Source organism: Centroberyx affinis, unplaced genomic scaffold (assembly GCF_046629955.1).
Source record: "Centroberyx affinis isolate AG114_WGS23_722 - 3 ecotype Tasmania unplaced genomic scaffold, CSIRO-AGI_Caff_v1 ptg002177l_1, whole genome shotgun sequence".
Lineage (NCBI taxonomy): Eukaryota > Metazoa > Chordata > Actinopteri > Beryciformes > Berycidae > Centroberyx > Centroberyx affinis.
Genome location: NW_027280485.1, coordinates 268,216 through 288,249, shown reverse-complemented (window position 1 = coordinate 288,249; position 20,034 = coordinate 268,216). Strand labels below are relative to the sequence as shown.

Sequence of the window (20,034 nt, the reverse complement as noted above, 5' to 3'; positions counted from 1 at the left end):
CATAATATAATCTCTTTTGTTGTACTGAACATCCTCATCCGTCTTTTCCCCTCATGGTTTGTCTACTTCTCTCTGTGTGTGTCTATGTTTAGGGACAGACTGGCATGTTACTGTAGCTGTGATACTCCTATACACTGTGTATATTCTGTGTTTGTTTTGTGGCTGCAGTGGTAGTATAACACATACACTGCCTGTGCTTCCTCGGACCACCAGTGTGTGTGTGTGTGTGTGTGTGTGTGTGTGTGTGTGTGTGAGTGTGTGAGTGTGTGTGAAGGTGAAGGGAAAGGAAGGGAACGGCGGTGCAGCCTCCTCTGTGAGGCCTGACACCCATCAACGTCTGCCTGTTACATTTCTATGACACCCTCTATCTCAGGAAGAGCAGCAGAGGAGCGGTGGGATAGGAGGGAGGCGGGGGGTGGGAGGTGGGGGTGTGGAGGAGTTGGTGGGTCGGGGGGGGTGGACGGTGGACGGGAGAGGGGGGACAGGGAGCTCAGCATGAGGGCTAAAGCAGGACTGGTAGATACAAGAAAAAGGTAACAATTTCATCACTCTTTCAAAGCCTGTGTGTGTGTGTGTTTGTGTGTGTGTATGCAAGAAGCTTTCAGAACGCAAGTGCATGTGTAAATGTGTAAATACTGTACATATGTGTCATGTATGTACATTCATGAGCATTAAGTGTTGTTAATTTCCTCTGACATGGGAGTGGTGTTGTTTAATAGCATTCCATCCGGATGGTTGTTAAATCTTTCAGTGCCCAGATGGTTTGGAGATCTGCTCTCCTCTTGGAGCGGGCTAAGAAGAGGAGGAGGAGAAGGAGGAGGAGGAGGAGGAGGAGCATCGGTCTTGTTAGTGCCTGCGTCTGTGCCCTCCTGCCCCTCATTTATACATTCAGCCGCATCTACCATTTAATCCCAGCGGTGGGTCAACCCTTACGGACGCCCTGCAAGGCTGGCGAGGGGGCGCAATTAGCGACTGCGAGATGCGAGAGAGAAACTAACTGGCAGGCCAGACCACAAGATATTTAGAGAAATAGAGAGACAGAGAAAGAAAGAGAGAGAGAGACAGAGATAGAGAAAGAGAGAGAGAGAATCCCTCTCTTTTTTAACACATTGCTAAACACAGTTATACCCTCCCATAAACACATCCTCTGGCATTTTCTAAAATAACTTTTTTTTCTCTCTCTGTCTTCCGTCTTATTATTCAAATGCTTTTTAAGCGGAGGAAACAGAGGAGGAAAAACGCCCTCCAGCCTCACGCTTGGCAAATTTGCAGGATAAAAGAAACAACTTGTTTTTCAAGAAAAGCACCAGAAAAACGTTCAAAGTTTATGGTAGCTGTATTTGCATCTTTAATGTGAAACATGTGCCTTTTGGCTGGGTTTGTCGGGCTCTTTGTCTTCTGTTTGGGGGGGGCGGGGTGTCTGATGTCTCTCCCTGGTGGAGGCTTGATCTGGCCATGTTAAGCCATGCTGCCTCTGTGGGGGACCCTGCTCTACCCTCCTACCTCTCTCTCTCTCTCTCTCTCTCTCGGTGTATGCACTGTCCTTGTCACTTGCTATCTATGCTTGAGGAGAATGCTACAGAGGATCGCACGCAGATATGTGCAGAGGTAACCATACTCACCCACACAAACACATAAACACAAAACAGCTAAACAAGTAAAAGTAAATGCCATCACCTTCTTTCTCTTCATCAAATATACCTCTGACAAACTGAAACGTCTTGTAATAAACTGTGGTTGTGCAAGAACAGTGTGCGGGACTCTTCTCTCCTATTCTCATTAATATAAGTTCTGTTTTACCATTTTTTCTGTTAACAGTAGCTCACCAGAAATCCTCGCAAATTGAGAAATTTGTCTAAAAATGGCAAGAACAAAACAAATTGTCATTTGATGTCATTGCCTCAAAAGCATGGGACGGAGTGGATCTGATCAATGCTGGCAAAATCCCCCAGAGAACACACACATGAAAAAGTTGAAACCAGGCCTTCAAAAGGCTGGGCTATTGATTGAATTGCTTTCCAAAGGGTTTTTCATCTCTGGGACTGTGCAAGGAGAATGCCGGCTGGTGTGTAGCCGGGTGCAGATGGCATGGTTGACTGCCATAGAGGATGGAGAGAGAGAGAGAAGAGAGAGAACATGAAGAGAGGAGAAGAGAGAGAGCGAGAGAGAAAGAGAGAGAGAGAGAGAGAGACAGAGAGAGACAGAGAGAGACAGAGAGAGACAGAGAGAGACAGAGAGAGACAGAGAGAGATAGAGCGAGAGCGCACGCGAGAGAGAGAGACAGAGAGAGATAGAGCGAGAGCGAGAGCGAGAGAGAGAGAGAGAGAGAGATACCTACCCCTGGCAGTGTTTTCTGTTCATGGAGGGCGTTCTGGGCTTTGATGGCCGACTCGCGGGCGCAGTAGGTGAGGAATGCACAACCTGCAACAGAGGTACACCAGAGAAAATACTAATGAGAATGACAGTCATCCTGAACTCAAACAAAGGTCACTTAGACACTTAGAGAGGCATAAACTTCTGCTGAGCATAGTAGTACAAGAAAAATATCTACTGAGAATATTAGACACTGCTGAAAAATTGACGAAGCAATCAGACTTTGAACGTTGGGCCAGTCACAAAATAACAAGTTCTTATGTCCTGTTACTGAGCTATGAACAACATTAGGGAACTAGTTCTGTACACAGGGTGAACCCAGTTCAGAGGCACAACCGCTCCTTAGCACGCTGTGTACCAGCTCCCTATCAAACTCACTTAGTCTCGGGACCTTGTCAGTCGAGAAAAACAACACCCTGCAAAACAGGAAAGTGTCCCGTGAGAGGAGAGGAGAGGAGAGGAGAGGAGAGGAGAGGAGAGAGGAAACACAACAAAAAAGTAGGATCTGAGCAGAGAAGGAATTGTGTTGGATGAGTTGCCAGGCTGCCCAGTCTGTCCAGCCTCCCCATCCCCAGCACCATGTCCTGTCCAAAGCTCCCAGCAGCCTGCCCAGCATCACCACCCTGAACACTTCTGACAGCAGCCGAGACAAAAGGAACAGGGCTGCAGGAGAGTATGGGAGGGTAGAGGAGGAGAGAAATGAGGGATGAGAACAGTGTGGGGATGCAGGGAGGAGGGAGACATGGGCAGAGAAGAAGGGAGGCCAGGAATTGGTGTTTGAAGCCTCAGGGCTTTCTGAGCAAGGGGTGCATGTCTAACAATACAACCTCAAGTTGACTGCCACACAAACACACACACACACACACACAATCATAAATATACACTAATGCCCTAATACAAGGCATGCACATACATACAACATCTCTCAAATTTATTGCAGACAAAAAAGATGATGCAACCAGAGAAAAGAGGAGAGCAGATAAGAGCAAAGAGGACAGAAGAAGAGAAAAGAAGAGAAGAGAAGAGAAGAGAAGAGAAGAGAAGAGAAGAGAAGAGAAGAGAAGAGAAGAGAAGATGGCAGAGAGGGAGAGAGCAGGAGAGAAACCAGATGGAGTATTGAGGCAATCATTTTCCCCCTGACTGTCTGAATAAATAGATTTGCTTGTGTTCTATTAATGAGGTTCATATGGGTTACCCTGCACTATCATATTTCTGCCACTCTGAAGATGGTTTATTAGCAGCCAGTGCATTTTGGATCTCATTTCAACAGCCAAATGTATTCAGTGGGTAGTGATGAATTAGGTGTCTTTACACAGACAATATTCCAATTCATTCCTCCTGTTGCCTATCAAATCACTTTCACCCATCCATAAATTCACCACCCCAGTCAGTCAAGTTGCACTAGATATTCTCCTTCTTTTACTGTAAGAGTGTGCATGTATGCAAGCGCACGTGTGACTGTACAAGTGTATCATTTTTTTCCCACTGTTTTTGCAACATATGTCTTTTCAATGGCCCTTGCACTTTGGCAATTACTCATTTCATTTATGGCATAGGCTATGGTATATGGCATGCCTTTATCCAGAGCTAGGTCACTGCACCACTGTAACCTCTGCAGGACTGCATCAAAAAGGAGGGTTAGACTGCCATGTCACTCATTGATTCAATTGATTCATTGATTGACCTGTAACCTGTTTTGCCTTGCCTGTATAGCTGCTGCCCCGAGTCTAACATGTGTGTGTGTGTGTGTGTGTGTGTGTATGTCTGCAAGTGTTTATGTACATACCACATTTCCCCACAGGGATCAATAAAATGTCATCTTATCTTATACATCTGACAACTATTATCTAAATCACATTCAATTCAATTCTATTCTATTCACTCCCATTCTGTTCTAACCTGTTCCATGTCATTCTCCATGTCATCCTCTCCTATAGTTTGAGACAGCCAGTCAGCATCCTGCTCTACTCTCTGGTGTGTGGTGAGGGACAGTGATGGAGTCTGTCTGGGGTCGTGACCTTTGAGCCGGCTGACTATAGCACTGGTGTCACGGTGCAGCCCTCCTCATACCCTCCCTCGTCCCAGCGTCCCTAACCTAATGATTTCCAATGGCCACCAAGCAAATCACTCAATCACCCAAACTGCTCTCTCATTCTCTCACTCTCCTCAGCGTCAGCTGGTAAAGAAATACTAAGACTGCGGAAATGTCATTGTCGTTTTGGGTTTGTTTGTTTCTTTGTTTGTTTCTCAGATGGTTGAGGGTAATAGGAGGGAATGGCTCCATTTTGGTGGTTGTTTTTTTCTCTTTCTCTCTCTCTGGGCTTGTTGTTGTTGGTTTACTTGACAAACGCTGGCCCTATCTCTGAATGAGAAACAAGTATTTTGCATTACAATCACAAACACGATTTATTTGTTAATGTGTAATGCATAGGGCATTGCGAATAAATTAATAACAACCACAACGCTGGCAAACAAAAGAGAAACATGAACTCCATTTAAATGTGATTCCGTGCTCTTTAATGTATGGCTTAATAAGAATTTGCAGGCCACGGGCGAAAAAGCTTTAACAACTTCATAATTGGAATCCAAACACGTACAAATTGCCAGCACTGCATTGCATACCAAGTGCAAAAGTGTGAGGGGGGGAGCATGATGAAATTGTTTGAAACACAACAAAAAGCCGCTGTAATCGGAGCCTGCTGACACAGCAATGGGGAATGCCTTGCCAGTGTGAGAAGATGATCCTCTGCATCATCTGATAGAAATCTAAAACAGCCTTATCTCACACATTGATTTCAGCTCCGAAGAGAAGAAATTCCTCCTCTCGTCTCTGCTCTCCTTCCTTCCCTCCTTCCTTCCTATCCTCTCCTACCTTCTCCTCTCCTCTTGAGTTCCTTCTCTTCTCCTGTTTCTTACCGATATATTTTTAAGTGTGCATTGTGTGTCTACTGGGAAATGAGGTTGAGTCTCTCCATCTCCACTGTGTTGAATTGGCTTGTAATTAAAGAGTCTTACATGGAAGAGAGAGAGAGAGAGAGAGAGAGGGGGCGAGAGAGAGAGAGCGAGAGAGAAAGAGAGTGTGTGTGCTGAAAGATATAGCTGTGTCGACAGCAGCCATTTACAGGGTTATTTACTGTGGCCCGGGCCCTCCATTAACCGAACTGTGTGTCTGCAGAGCATGTGCCTGCTACGTGCTTCTGATGCAGCACCTTAGGCCCTATTCTGTGATGAGTGGCTAATTTCTGTTAAGTGTAGAGGTCCTGTTGATAAATCCACGATCATGCCCTTAAACACACATACACACACCCCACCCCTCCCTCTCTTACCTGGGATCAGCACTTCTTCTACCAGCTAACACTATCCAACTGTCACTTGCTCAGACACAGAAAAACAGGACCTCTACACACAAATGCACATACCCTGCTTACACTGATATACACATACTGCATCTACCCCCATGTTTCACAGCTCTCTCTCCTTCTCTCACACACACATACACAGACACAAACACTAAACACGTACACGCTTCAATCGCCTCTATTTAGACCAACACCTCTATCTTTCACCTTTTTACCTTTCTTCCCCTCTTTCCTCCGTTTTCTCCATCTCTTTGCCCCAGAGGAGCAAAGCTGCCCCAGTGTAATGAAAAAGTGTGAACTTGCTCTCAATGTGGCATTTGCTTGGCCAGAAAGTGTGAAGGTAGCAGAAACCGAGCCAGTCCTGGCACCAGTCTCGCCTGCTCCCTCACACATCATTTGCACTCTGTGGAAAATGCCATCACTGTGGTTAGATTACTTGCTTACTTCATTTACTACCATGTGGGGCTCGGGGGAAATGATAGCCTTTCAGAGGGGTCGGGAGCTGAAACACACATCATCAGCACTGATACAATGTGATTATGACCTGAATCATCGCCAGCCAGGGAGGCGGGAGGCTCAGTGGCACAGATTGACCGTGAGGGGGGTAATCAGTCGGGTCTCAGAGAAGCTCTTAACTCATATAATCACTCCCTCGCCTTTGGAAAAAAGATCCTCGATCTGTTCACGCGCTCAAACAATCATGCCAATGCTCAGGGAGAGAGAGGAGAAAGGTATAATAAAGAAGAAGAGCTGGAGCATGGGGTTGACAGGGACTTTCCAAAATGCTCTCAGTCATTGTTCTGACAACAATATTTTCTCTGCCCAGGCCTAATGGGCTTGTAATGAGTGCTGTAATATAAGCAGTAGCCTAGCGTAACCTGTAAACCTTAATTAAGTCAGGCAGCCACCTTAAAGGGAGCCAGCAACTGTGCTCCGTCTCCATCTCCCGATCCTGAGGCTGACTACACTCTTTCACTCCTCCTTCATCAATCACCCCATCCCTTCATCTCTGCTGCATCCAGCTCCAAATCCTCCTCCATTTCTCCTTTCACTACCCCTCCCCTCATCCCCTCACCTTGAGCAATGGCTGGGGGACGCTGAACATTGCAGAGCTCTGAGGATCATCGGTGTCCATCATGGGGGAGAGAAATAATCCCCGGACCCTCCCTGGTATCCTCTCTGACCCCTGAGCAGGAGACCTCGGCCATTGATTTGTTGCTACTCGCTCACATAGACTCCACCAGCCTCCAAGCAGCAGTCAAACAGATCCATAGGAAACACATCCCGAAGGACTCTGTGTATGTGTATGTGTATGTGTGTGTGTGTGTGTGTGTGTGTGTGTGTGTGTGTGTGTGTGTGTGTGTGTATTTACAGTATGTATGCACGTATATAGTATGGTGAGTGCAGTACAATACAGTGTGGGGCGCAACGCCTAATGAGTGTGACAAATGCTATAAATTCTCTCTGAAAGGTTCTGTGTGTATGTTTCAGGATCAATACCGGGGCAAAGAACCCATCACAACACAGCAGGGAAATAGACTTTGACACATTCACCCTCACACAATCTATTGTGTGGCTATGGGGTTAAACAGTTCTCTCTGGGCAGAAGCGATGCCTCACATATAATCCAATAGTAGAGTTTCTGTAGTCAATAGTAGACATACTGTATATACGATTTATATAGGTATAACAGCATTAAGAGTGCTGAAGACAGTAATGCAGTTCCAACCACTTCCTGATGAAGTTTCATAAGCTAATGCAGTCTGGCGGCAGATACAGTTTTAGGAGGTAAGGTGACAGACTGCCACCCCACCCTCCACCCCCCAGCTGCCCGGAACTCTTTCGATATATGGCTCTGGCCAACACTTATGATGCAGGACCTTGGCATCTTCTACTGTTCTGTAGCCTATAAACTAGCTGGCTTATGTGGACTGTCTGGGTGCCCCATCCCTGTTCTGCTGTTAAAGCCAGGGCCAGCTCTATAAATACATCTAGTGGCCTGCATCCCTGATGAGCAAGCTAATTGACACTGTTAATGGATGGGGTTTCACAGGGCTGTAAATAATGTGTAGGTTCTCACTTACTGCCTCCTGCCGTGTTACTTCTGGGAGGGCAACGGGAGTTGACCTGCCAAGTCTCTTTCTCTCCAGTCCTCATCTCTCCCTCCCCCAGCCAACTCTGCTCTGGCCAGGGGATTTACATAGAAATCAATGAAAGTTTTCTCTGAGCCCCCCCGTCAAGGTCAGAAAACTGCATCTCTTCCTCTTCATGTACTATAACAACCTCCTGGAAAAACAAACATGACCTGACAAAAAGAAATCATAAAATCACTTACACTTGGCTTACACCCACTCCCTGTAAACTGCAGTAGCTATACAGCTACCGTGTTTCCACTGATACAAAGTCTTCATTTAAAGTGCCACATCGGTTTATTTGATGTGATATTCATAACAACCTCTGTCCTCTTTCAAAAGGTGAAGGCATAAACCTTTGAGACAGATCAATTGATCACAGCAAAGCCACATTCATGGATGATTGGCAGCTGCAAACTGACTGGCTACTGAGAGACAGATCGGGTTTTCAGTCACTTTGATTTTACAAATTGAAAGATGCCTTTAAAGATAGAGCTTCAAAGGCCCAGAGGTTGCCTGGATGGAGTGATTAAGAGAGGGATGAGGAAGAAAGACACATGAAGAAAAGACAACCCCCCCCCCCATACACTGCACTTCATTGCACTGCTCCTCATATACAGGCCATGTTGAGATAAAATACTAATTGTACATTTCTTCAAAACAGGCTTGTAATAACTACTCTACCTCCTATAGTTGGCCTTTCCATTCATTGCATGCACTGAATAGAGCAGGACATATTCCAAATATTTTCAATTATGCCCTGCATGCCAAAAATTATAACGTTTTGTCTTTGTCCCGGGATTTTTTTTTATTTATTTATCTCATGTCAGCACTGAGCTGGAGTGGAGTAATAATTAACACTAATGGTCTAGCTAACAAGCAGGAGCCAGAGAGTTAATTGCATTGATGCACATCTCCTAGTAACCACATTCAGCCTGGAATATTCCAAAAATATTGTTCTGTTAATGACCCACCGACAGAGATAGACAGACAGATAGATAGATAGACAGATAGATAGATAGATAGATAGATAGATAGATAGATAGATAGCAAAGGTAAAGACTGTTCATCAGATGGCAGATCAGAAGAGTTGAGGAGGAACTACTGTGTGAAGCAAATTCGAAAAGCAGCCAATACAGATATGAGGAATCATCAGCCATTAATTAATTGGAGTACTCTTTTTTAATTAAGCCACATCTACCGTTGAGTAGTGAAACATGGGAAGGGTGCCATGTTGGAACTCACTATAAAGTCCACATACTCTGCTCGTTCGACCAAAATAACATTTAATCATCAAATAAGAAACACAAATTCCATCTTTCATCCGCCTCCTTTGCACTATTTGGCATACAATTTCTCTGTGTCCCACTGAAAATATGAATGTGATGCATCTCCAGTACAAAGCCTCTGACCAGTTTGTGTCTCTGGCAGTAGAGCACAGAGACCGTCAGCTACAGCATCACTCCTCTAGTGGAAAAGATGGATGGAAGGAGTGAGGGAGGGATGGCTGTACAATTGAAGGGGTCGAGGGGAGGGGGACCGAAGCTGGAAATGAGGAGAGGGCGCTACACTTGCCTACAGATGCTCCCTCTGTCTCTCCCTCCCTCATTCTCTCCCTCCTTTTCCACACAGTATGGGAGCAGTCTTTTGGGGGAGGCTGGCAGGCAATCAGTGATGTCATGCCAGCAGTGCAGCGATGGCAGCTTAACCTATTTTCGGAAATACCACAGAATTTCTATTTATAACCGTGCTGAGCAGCGTGCATCTCCACACATCCCTCACGGACCTGAGCATTCATAGACATTTTCCATCCTAATGTGTGTCTTCATTCTGGTCAGGGATTGTTAAATATCCGTTATTCAGCACTGTAGGAAAAAAGTCTTGACGTTGACAATATTGCTTAGCAGTGTCATCATTGCCATTTAGGGAGGTAATACAGGCTATTATTTATGTTGTCAACAGTAGTGGCAATTGTAGGATCTTTTATTCTGTTGCTACAGCTAATAACAGCAGTATTACTATTGCTTACCGTTGCATAGATATTAGTAATAATAGCCATAGGACAGTAAATAGCTTATAACAGCCTAGCAGCCGTGGTGGCGGTAGTAGTAATAGTTCTAGTAGTAGTAGTAGTAGTAGTAGTAGCTGCAGAAATATTGGAACAAGTATTACTAGTATTACGAGAGGGATTTTCTTGTATCAACAGCTTTTGGGTGATTATGTTATACATCTGCCAAACTTGGCCTCTGCTCCTCCCCCTCCACCCTTCCACCTTCAATCCCTTTGTTTTCCACTCCCTCCCGCCCCCCGGTCCCCAAACAGCTCTAAACCTGTCAGAGGATTCCTGCGTGTCCCCAGCTGAGCCGTCACTCTACTCTCCCACTGCCTTGGGATAAAAGCAACCATTTGTTTCTGCATCTCTGACAAACACTTCATCTTTTCCCCTCCGCTTATCCATCCGTCCATCCATCCATTGTTCTTTGCCCATGTGTCTGTCTGTCATTTGCCTTGTGGTCCTGCTGCATACATGTGCCTGCCCCTCTCTCCAATTCCTCTCTGTCACGTTGGGCTGTGTGACAGAGAGGAATTGAGTGACAGCGGCAACTCACATACACACTCTTTTGTGTTTACGGGCACTCTCAGGCATGCACACGTGTGCACTACATTTATGCATTGCTTATTCACACACACACACATCAAGGGCTCAACCATTTGGCAATCAGGGAGATGTGACAGCTTGACTAATCTGTGATTGTTTTTTGGCCAAAACATGGGGGTTAGCAAGCCTTCCAAGGGCACAGTAGTATAAGGCAAGACAAATAACTTATTATTTTCCAGGCTTGTACAAGGCTTTATCGCATGAGTTCTCCTGAACCATTCCAAAATGGAGAGGGATTATCACAAAACATTGCATTAAAATCTCCTCTCTCCTCTCTCTCTTGTTATTTCATTTTCCTTCTAAAATGAATCTGTGCCCAGCCAGGCTCAAACACAACATTAAAGAGCGCAGGGCATTCTAACAGAAACCACCAGCCCCCCCTCTCCCTCTCCCTCTTTTTTTCCCTCTGTGCCTTTATATCTCCTCTCTTCTTTTCTCCTTCCCCCTCTTTATAACAGTACATTTTGCTCTGTAGGCAGTGGCACTCTGCTAAGCTCACCATACAAAATAGATAGGCTTCTATCCCTCTATTTAGACAGAGGGAATAGCTGTGACCTTTGTGCATGAATGAGAAGGTGGTATGCCTCTACAGACTCTACCTTTGGGGCAGAAATGTGACCTGCAACACACAAAAAATATTTCAACCCAACATCCTCTCTCTAACTGAGTAGCTGTATTCTAGTGCCCTTAATTATATATAATTATAACGAAGCATACTAAAAAATGTTTAATTAATTCAAAGTTTTTCCTGTTGAGGAAGTGATTTTAATATCAATTGATATTAGACAGAATGCCATAAAAAAGTAATTAACGCAAATGCAAATATTTTTGGTCAATTACATGTCTCAGATTTTGGGATAAATTCAGTGACATTATTATAAAACCACAACAACAGACATTAACAGACATGCATCAACAGACTTTAAGAGTCATACATGTTTAAAAGCATCCTGCTGTTACAAAGCCATGACAGTATATCCAATGGATTTACTTTTGCCCAATGATGAATTGGAGATACAAAAATAACAACCTTTCAAAATGTCTTCAAACAATTATCACAGGCATGCATGCCGTAACACAATCAGGGATATAACTGTGACACCGTCCACAAAACCCACAATGGGAAACCAGCCAAAATAGAGGTTCATGTAGCCCAATTAATCAAATACACATGTAGGTATCCTAGACGAGTGTCTAAGTCATGAAGCTGGTCCTCTGGGCACCGTTGGAGAGCAAGCATATTCCAGAAAGGTCATGGAATAGCAGCCTTCAAACATACTAAGAGCATAATATACTGCAATGCCATAATGAATGTTGCATTGGTGCAGGAAATCAATCCATCTGAAAGGCCCTCTCAAGCAGGGATTAAGGGGGGAAGTGGAGACAGGATGAAAGCCAGGTGAGTGTTTGGTGTGAGGACACTAGCCTCCAGCAGAGCGAGGCCTTGTCGGCATCAGAGATGGCCACTCTCCTCGGAAAGCCAGCAGAAAAGAGAGAGGGAGAGAGCACTCGTCATCCCAAAGTCAAGGCCCATAGTGCCTGTCAGTACCAGTTGAGCTGCTGCATCTTTTATGAGGAAAGCCCTGTTGCTTATAATATTTACAGACATTTAGGGAATGTGAAGCGAGTGCTGTTATTGCATTAGCCTGGCTTGGTGGCCTTCGCTCACCAGCTCAGACAGAAGACGTTATTCTAGATTTGATAAATCAAATCACTAGACAAAACTGCAAAGAGATGGAGAATTGTTTCCCCCTGTTACTCTATGTTCTCCTGCTCAGCTGAAATGGAAATCCTCATTTCTTCTGAAAATCTGCATGAAATTGTCTAATTTCATTAATCACCATACAACCATACAATACTCAACCTGCTAAGACGTCGAAGCTAAATGAACAGATAGACTGCTGCCTGTCTGTTTTGTTAGGAATATCATCACAGAGCGTTGTATGTTTACTATCTATGCACTCCTATACAGCTCTGTTTATAGTCTGTGGGTGAATTTGCTCCCATCTGTTTCCTCAGGGGGGATGCTGTCCTACAACAGTGCCGTGATCTCCGGCACTTTCCATACGGGCACATGCAATGTGGAGATACGCTCAGACTTATATCATATCAAAGAGGAGAGACGGAGAGACAGAGAGGCTTCAGCAAACCGAAGATTCCCACATTAGCTTAGTCAACACTACTGCCTTTCAGGTATAATCCTCTATAGGAATACTCTGGTCCCCTATTAATACGATCTCATTTTGCTTCCCTCCTTCATTGCATCTATCCTTCTTTCCTTCCGTCTCACCCTTATTTTATGGGGAGGACAACCCACAGAGGAACGCTATCCATCAGGCCGGCTCAGAGGGAGAAAAAAATAAAAACTTGAATAAATATTTCATTAGATTATTCCATGATTTAATGTGCTTCTGCTTGGCTGGGGTCTACGGCAATATCTCTGGTCCATTTATAAATGCATTAACACAATGATCCCCGACACTAGCTTAATATTGATACTCGGCCGGCCTGGCCGGCAGACTGGAGCAGCACAGGGTTTGTTTTGTCTGTCTGTCCACTGTGCTGAATCACTCCTGCAAAAAAAAAACATTTTCTCCTTCTTTTCTGTCTCCGTCTTTCTCTCTGCATTTCTTCCTCTCTCTGTCCAGTATGTTTATGAGTTCATTTCCTTTTCTTAATGCATTATATGAGGGACAATTTCACAATCTCAACCAAACCGATATAATTATTCAGCAACAAATCCACCCAGACAAACAGACCAATTCCTAAATTCCACACTGAAACAGATTAAAATGGCTCTGACTGCTTTTCATGTATACGTCCACTTTTTTTTTTTAAAGCTGAACTGTCAACTATCCAATAATTTGAGGAAACAGAATAAAAATATCCTTCACACCATGAGAAAAATAATATTTACCGACTAAAGCCTTGGTTCTGCATATGTGCATGAACGTGCACGTGTGTGTTCTGCACATGCTGTAAGTGAAAGCTAATTAGAGCCAAAGGGAGAAGTTTTCACAGTCAGTGATAAATTCAACATCAGGAAATCCTCTACCTATTAATACCAATTGGGCGACAATAATTGGCAGGCCATCGACAGTGTGGGCAGAATTAATCATTTGAAGAGGGAGACTAGACTGCATTTTTAATTGGCAGAGGCAGCCACTGTTTAGGGAGGCAACCAGCTGATCACCCAAGAGACTGCTGCTTCAGACAATGCACATTTGCTAATCCTCTTGAGTCAAGTTATTATGGCCATGCATTATTATCACGCTTTACAAACTAATTCCATGTTTTCCCTCATGGATTACCAAGGGGGAAAAAAACAGTTGCATAAGAAAAGAGGGGAGAATAAACACACACAAGACAACAAACTGAGGACGAAATGAAAATCAAAATGACAGAATAACTGCACTAAGAATGCACAGAACTGGGTACGATGAAAATAATTATTTTGTGTGTGTGTGTGTGTGTGTGTGTGTGTGTGTGTGTGTGTGTGTGTGTGTGTGTGTGTGTGTGTGTGTGTATGTGTGTGTGTGTGCATCTGTCCCTCTGTCCATCAATGTCTGTCTGTCTGTGCCTCTCTGAGGGTGATGTTCCACTATAATTCCATCAAGACCATACTCATAATCCTTTCTGCTTAATAAGATAATTTACTATAAAATAACCCCATCAGAAACCATTGACATATTATGGTTTGATTACTTATTGTTAATTGTGTGGCCAGGATTCATTATATTCTAAGCCAATTAATTTGACTAAACTATACTTAACTAAACTAAATTAGTTGTTTGGAAGTTAATGAATAAGACTGTGAATTAAGTTTGACAAGTGTGCTTGAGGAATATTTTACAATTAACCTCTGAATATTTACTTGCATCTCATCAATTTGCGTTTAAACAACAAACTAATCTTTTAAATTACTGAGATGTAATGAAACTTGATGGAATTGAAAGGTAACAACAAGGCTGGCGGTACGTCATACCAGTGGATATAAAAGTTCACAGACAAAAAAAAAAATTTTTTCCAAAGCATTTTCATAACTTTTTCAAAGGTAAAAAAGAGGTCACGTTAAAAAAACACATTTCTTTTCAAGGATCAGGTTTCACTTTGTTATTGTTCATCCCCTTTTGAATTTTGAATTTAAAACAACTGACAAGGGACCTGTGGAAGACAGCGCACAGAGCTTTGAATGAATACAAACAGCACATCTCATTAAAAGATTTTAGGAGAAGAATTTTCTGTGAATTGTTCTGTGAACAGAGTAAGAATGATGTAATAAATTGATTCTGGTGATGATGAAATCAAGAATACAGACCAAAAAGCTTAAATGGGAAAAACAATCTAGATATGCCATTAATATACTACTATACTATACTACGCTATACTAATATATTAATTAATTAATGAACTAAGAATTTGTTCCCCTATAGTTATAATTGTGTCGTATATTTCACTTGAAGTACATGCAGATCTATCTGAGCTCCATTCTCTCTCTAAGTGTCTAAATTGTCTGTGCCCTGACTTCAGTGATCAGGCAACAATCAGTCAAGAGCTGAATACTGCAATCATTATGCAACACAGGGCAATGACATTTTAACACACATATGCGCACACGCGCGCACACACACACACACACACACACACACACACATACAAATGCCAAATGAGTGCTACTGAAAAATGTATTTCCTTCTACATATTGACAATATCAACTCTAGAATCAATCTGCATTTGATACGGCCAGATTAGAACAGGCATGTGGCTTCATAAAATATGTCTGTAATATAGAGTAGAATAATATAACGGTATGTCTGATATTGTACCTTTATATGCTTGAACATTTTGTTATCCAAATGCGATCATAGAGATTTCGCAGCCAGGAGCAAATACTGTAGATTACCAGATAATGTCAGTAAGGACATACACATAAAAAAAATAAGAATCCTATCATTTTCATTCATGGGAATGTTCCTCAGTTTATATAATATCACTCATATTTCATTCATCATCATCTCACTTGTAAGCTTGAAGTTATTTGTTTATTTTAAGTTTAACATTATGCTTGAATTAATAAAACTGCATCAATCAAGGGATGTCACCGTATATTAATGAACAACTAAAGGACAAAAAAATATTCTATTTTTGATACTTTCCGACCAAAACAAAGGCTTCATGAAGGTTGTGGATAACCTTTGTCATGGTAGGAAATGTCAGACCTTTATGATGGTGATTCTATATGTCATAGAAGACATGATACTGTGATAATACAGTGTTTTGCAAATGGCATTTACATTACTATCATTGATTGTCATTTGTCTTTTCTAAATGTCACTGCAATAAAAGTCTTATCTCATGTACTGTAGCATCCATCACATATCAACATCTGCTCTGCAGGAATGCAAGATGAGGAATTGCAAGGGAAACACCGGAATTTAGGAACAGGCCTATTCTTTTTTTAACCGAATTGTGACTAAAAGAAGATTTGCATTTAAACAAGGACAAATCATATTCATGGCTGTTTGTGGTCTGCGTCATCTGTGGGGCAGTCTTAGAATTAGAGAGATGAAATCAACATGAAAATGCAATGTAAACACAAGTCTAATAAATATTGCTCGGACAATGGTGGTCTTGCTCCCTTTTAATAATGGATATGGTGTTGCAAGCAACTATATCGACTATAGTGGCCCAATGTGTTGAAATTCTGATCATAATGAACCGGATCATTTTGGTCCACGTCATGACTACGTGAAAGCCTCTCAGGAGTCGTCACTTTGAATGTGTTTTACCAATAGCTTTACAATGTAAGGGTACAATTCTCAAGAGGTTATGCTCTTCATCCAACTTGAGTGCTCTTGAGCAAATGCAAGTGGATCAAATGATGTCAGGAGATACGAGTGTAACAATGTTTGAACAATACATGGATAGACAAAGATATGTTACCATGGTAGGTAAACATGTAATATTAGGTTGAAGATGTTAGGATTATTTTACTGAAATAAACCTATCTTAAAGTTAGAGGCAAGTGTGGTGATGATGCTGAGGATGATGTTGAGATGATGATGACGTCTACATTGCGTGACTGAATGTGAGGGGGACCACATATTGTGAAATTAATTTGCCAACAAGGCTGTGATCTACACAGTAGATATACATACATCCGTGATAACCAACTTCAGTATGGAAGGTGGAATTTGTCACTGTATATAGTGAACTGTGTGGATTTACACCCTCTCCCTCCAGCCTTCCATTTCAGCAGGAGCGGCGCAGCATCACTGCTCGCGTCGTGGCGACGTCCGTCATCTTGTGACAGTTCTTGCGTCCCTATTTTGAGACATTGTGGTATGGAATTGATTTCGTTGTCTCGGGTTTGCAACCAGCCCGCTCCATTCGCACATGGGGAGATGTTAAAGGAAGCATATGGATGAATAAATGATGCCGCCCCTCCGCAAAAGATGGGACTGGCAAGGGAAGGCTCTTTAAAAATGCATCCTTTCCAAGCGCCTCTGCCCCACTTCTGAGAGCGCGTTAAGAAAACACAATTCAATTGCAGTAAAATACAGAACATAACGGTGGATACAGTTTAGTACGCCTATCACCCTACTATTCTTGATATTGAAAGCAATCGCAATATTTGAGACGCGCGTATTTTGGGTAGCGAGAAATAACCAAAAAAAAGACTATCAAACATGGAATTATGAATTATACAGATGGGAATGTATATAGGCTTTGAAAAAAATATTAGGTTGTCAAAAATTCAAGGGAACTTAATGCTTGAAAAACAAAACGGAATTGGGCCACTACATCATGCGTGTTAGACGAAAACATATCATCATTATTCTGAATTGCTTAGAATTATAGGTTTCTATGTCTGGAATGATTAAGCCTACACAAAAAAACGTAAAAAGTGACATTAGGCTAAGGAAAATACGCATATTTTCCGACTTACAATTTCAACACAATTCTGTTCAAAAGGCACAACTAATTATAGGCAATTATTAGGCTATGGGCCTCGCAGCCGTTCGAGGGGGACACGTTACCTTTGTGCATGCCGGTGTATCGGTCCTTAAGCACTGTCAGTTCGTGGATTTTCCCAAACTGTTCAAACAGGGGTTTCAGGTCTTTTTCCTCCAAGTTCCGCGGTATCTGCCCGATAAACAGCTTAATGGCATCTTGGTCTTTCATGTTGCCGCTCTCCGGATGAATGGAAATGGGTTCTGACCCGTTCATGGGTTTCGGAAATGTGATCTGAGGGTACTGGTGCTGATGTGGGATAAGTAGTAGTGGTTGTTGGGTCGGTGGTGCCCCCGGTCCGGTGAAAACCAGGCTGGAGTGAGCGGGCTGGGGCTGCTGTGGATGGTGCTGCCTTCTTGTTTCAGTCTGAGTGAATCTGGCCATTCTGAGCTGGGAGCAGAGTGGATAATAATGACAACACACACACACACACATACACACACTGTGAGAGAGCAAGCACTCAGCTGGAAACCAGGCTGACTTTCTATCCGACACACAACACACACGCACACACAGTACAAGGCAGAGGGGGTTGATAGTGGCAGAATAAGCGCAAAAGAGCGATATTCGCCACTCTGGAGCGACACCCACCGTCATTTATGAAGTATTTCAGCTTAGGTTGGGCATTAGGGCATGGATTTTTGAAAAGTATGGCTCTGACTAGCATATAGAAAATAAGCAAAGTATTTTGCAACTTTCTCCTTCCTTCTCAAGCCAAAGCATGCAGTAGGTCTGGAAAAATGTTAAGATGTTAAGATAAGCTCAACACTGGTATGTGGATAAATGTTGAAGATGAAACTATATCCACAAGGCCTCTGACCACCAACACTGTGTACCTCCTCAGATTTGAATTATCGAGGCCTACCCACAGAGAAACTGTGTGCTGACCTGCTCAAATGTAGGTCTGCATTCTTATAAAATAGCTTCGTTTCAACAACAGAGCTACATTAAAAGGGAGTTGCAGGCTCGTTTTTAATAAATAAAGACCCAAGTAATTTCTGTTTTCAACAATATGCAAAAAAGAATCACAGAAAGTTTGTTTTGGTAATACCAACACATGTAAGTACTCATGAGGACTTTTGCTTACATTGGTAGTCTGTGCAATGGAAACTAGGCTATTCATCCCATACTGTACTGCCTGCCTAGTTTCTGACATTCACCAACCACTGCTTTATTTGTATATTGCCTAGTTAGCCCTGGCTGAAATAACAATAACAATACAGGCTTCTTGCTCCCTCTTCTGGAACCCAACAAGAGGCTGGAGTTCAATTTGTAGCTCTGTTGTCTAGCTGGATGGAACAGTGGACTCTGTCTGGCAGTCAGTCATGCTTTCAGAGGGTTTAAAGAGCAGTGAATACAGTGAATGTTCAAATATGCTTACTCAACTTAAAGGGACAACAACTCCCATTGAAACTGTGTCCAACATGTATTTCATAGACTTAAGAAGCTTATAAAAATTGCTGCATAATTTTATGAAACTTCAATGACACGTGACATATGCAGCTGGCATAGGACTCTGCTACTTTGCACGATAGATTTTTAAAATATATTATCTGGTACTTTGGTTACATGCTGTAACTGCTATTGGCGGCAAGTGCTCTATTTATAGGCAAATTCTACTGCTATTGGCAATCGGTCATTAGATTGAGTCAAGGGACCAGCAAAACATTAAGCACAACATGCTTAATTAGGAGACTTATTGTAAGTACTTTTCTAATAGCAAGCAGACTAATCCCCCATGAGAGGCTTTATTTGCATTGTTTAGCTTCTCTTTACAGGGACTGTCAACAGCACTCAGATCCAAATCCATCATCAAAATTTAAACCTTAATGAAATAAAAACGTAACTACAGACAAAACTAAGGCAATAGACAGGGTAGTTTGACTTGCGACTTAGCCACAAACCACCCTTTAACTGAACACATCTGCTGGACAGATTTCTAATTACAGCCTATTTAACAGTGGATTAAATAAAGTGATATACTGTCTGTGACAACAGACTCGAGGCTGCAAGGTGAATCGATACCGCTGGGCTGTCTTGGCTGCTGCTGCTTCTGTTACTGTGGAAGAGCAGCACCATAGGGGTCCCGTCCTAGAACTACAACTTACGGATGGCTGCGTCAATGTCTGGGAGGATTGTCTTCAGCTGGTTCCACTGCTCTGGGTTTAGCGCTATACCTGTAGAGGGGGGGAAGGAAAGGTCTGCTTTCAAAAGGGCCTTGGTATGCTGTAGACACAGAAATTATTAGAGAAATAACACTGTGGCCAACAAGGTGCAGGGTTGAGAAGCTTGAAGAAAGACATGTGCTATGCAGAATAGCTGGTTGTTTTCATTGGGTGGAATGAGGGAATAATTTCAGCTCTACTGAACTGTGCTCATGAAATTTCTTTCTGCAAAGTTCAATAAGTGCAAGTCTAGAGGGAGAGACAGCAGCAGGCAGGGATACACATTGACATTACCAGTCAATAAAACAGTGGGTGGTAGCTACACAAACACA

The 20,034-nt window shown here is 42.8% G+C and overlaps 1 protein-coding gene across 1 annotated transcript; it reads right to left on the bottom strand.

Annotated features, from left to right (window-relative positions):
• Window positions 1-2,338: 2,338 nt before the first annotated feature.
• Window positions 2,339-17,921, bottom strand: LOC139654951 (CUGBP Elav-like family member 5; the record flags this gene model as incomplete). Its single annotated transcript, XM_071532224.1, has 2 exons — window positions 17,564-17,921; window positions 2,339-2,421 (listed from the first exon to the last, which is right to left on the bottom strand). Coding segments are annotated over exons 1-2 (441 nt in total), but the record flags the coding sequence as incomplete, so codon positions are not given.
• Between the last annotated feature and the right edge of the window lie 2,113 nt (window positions 17,922-20,034).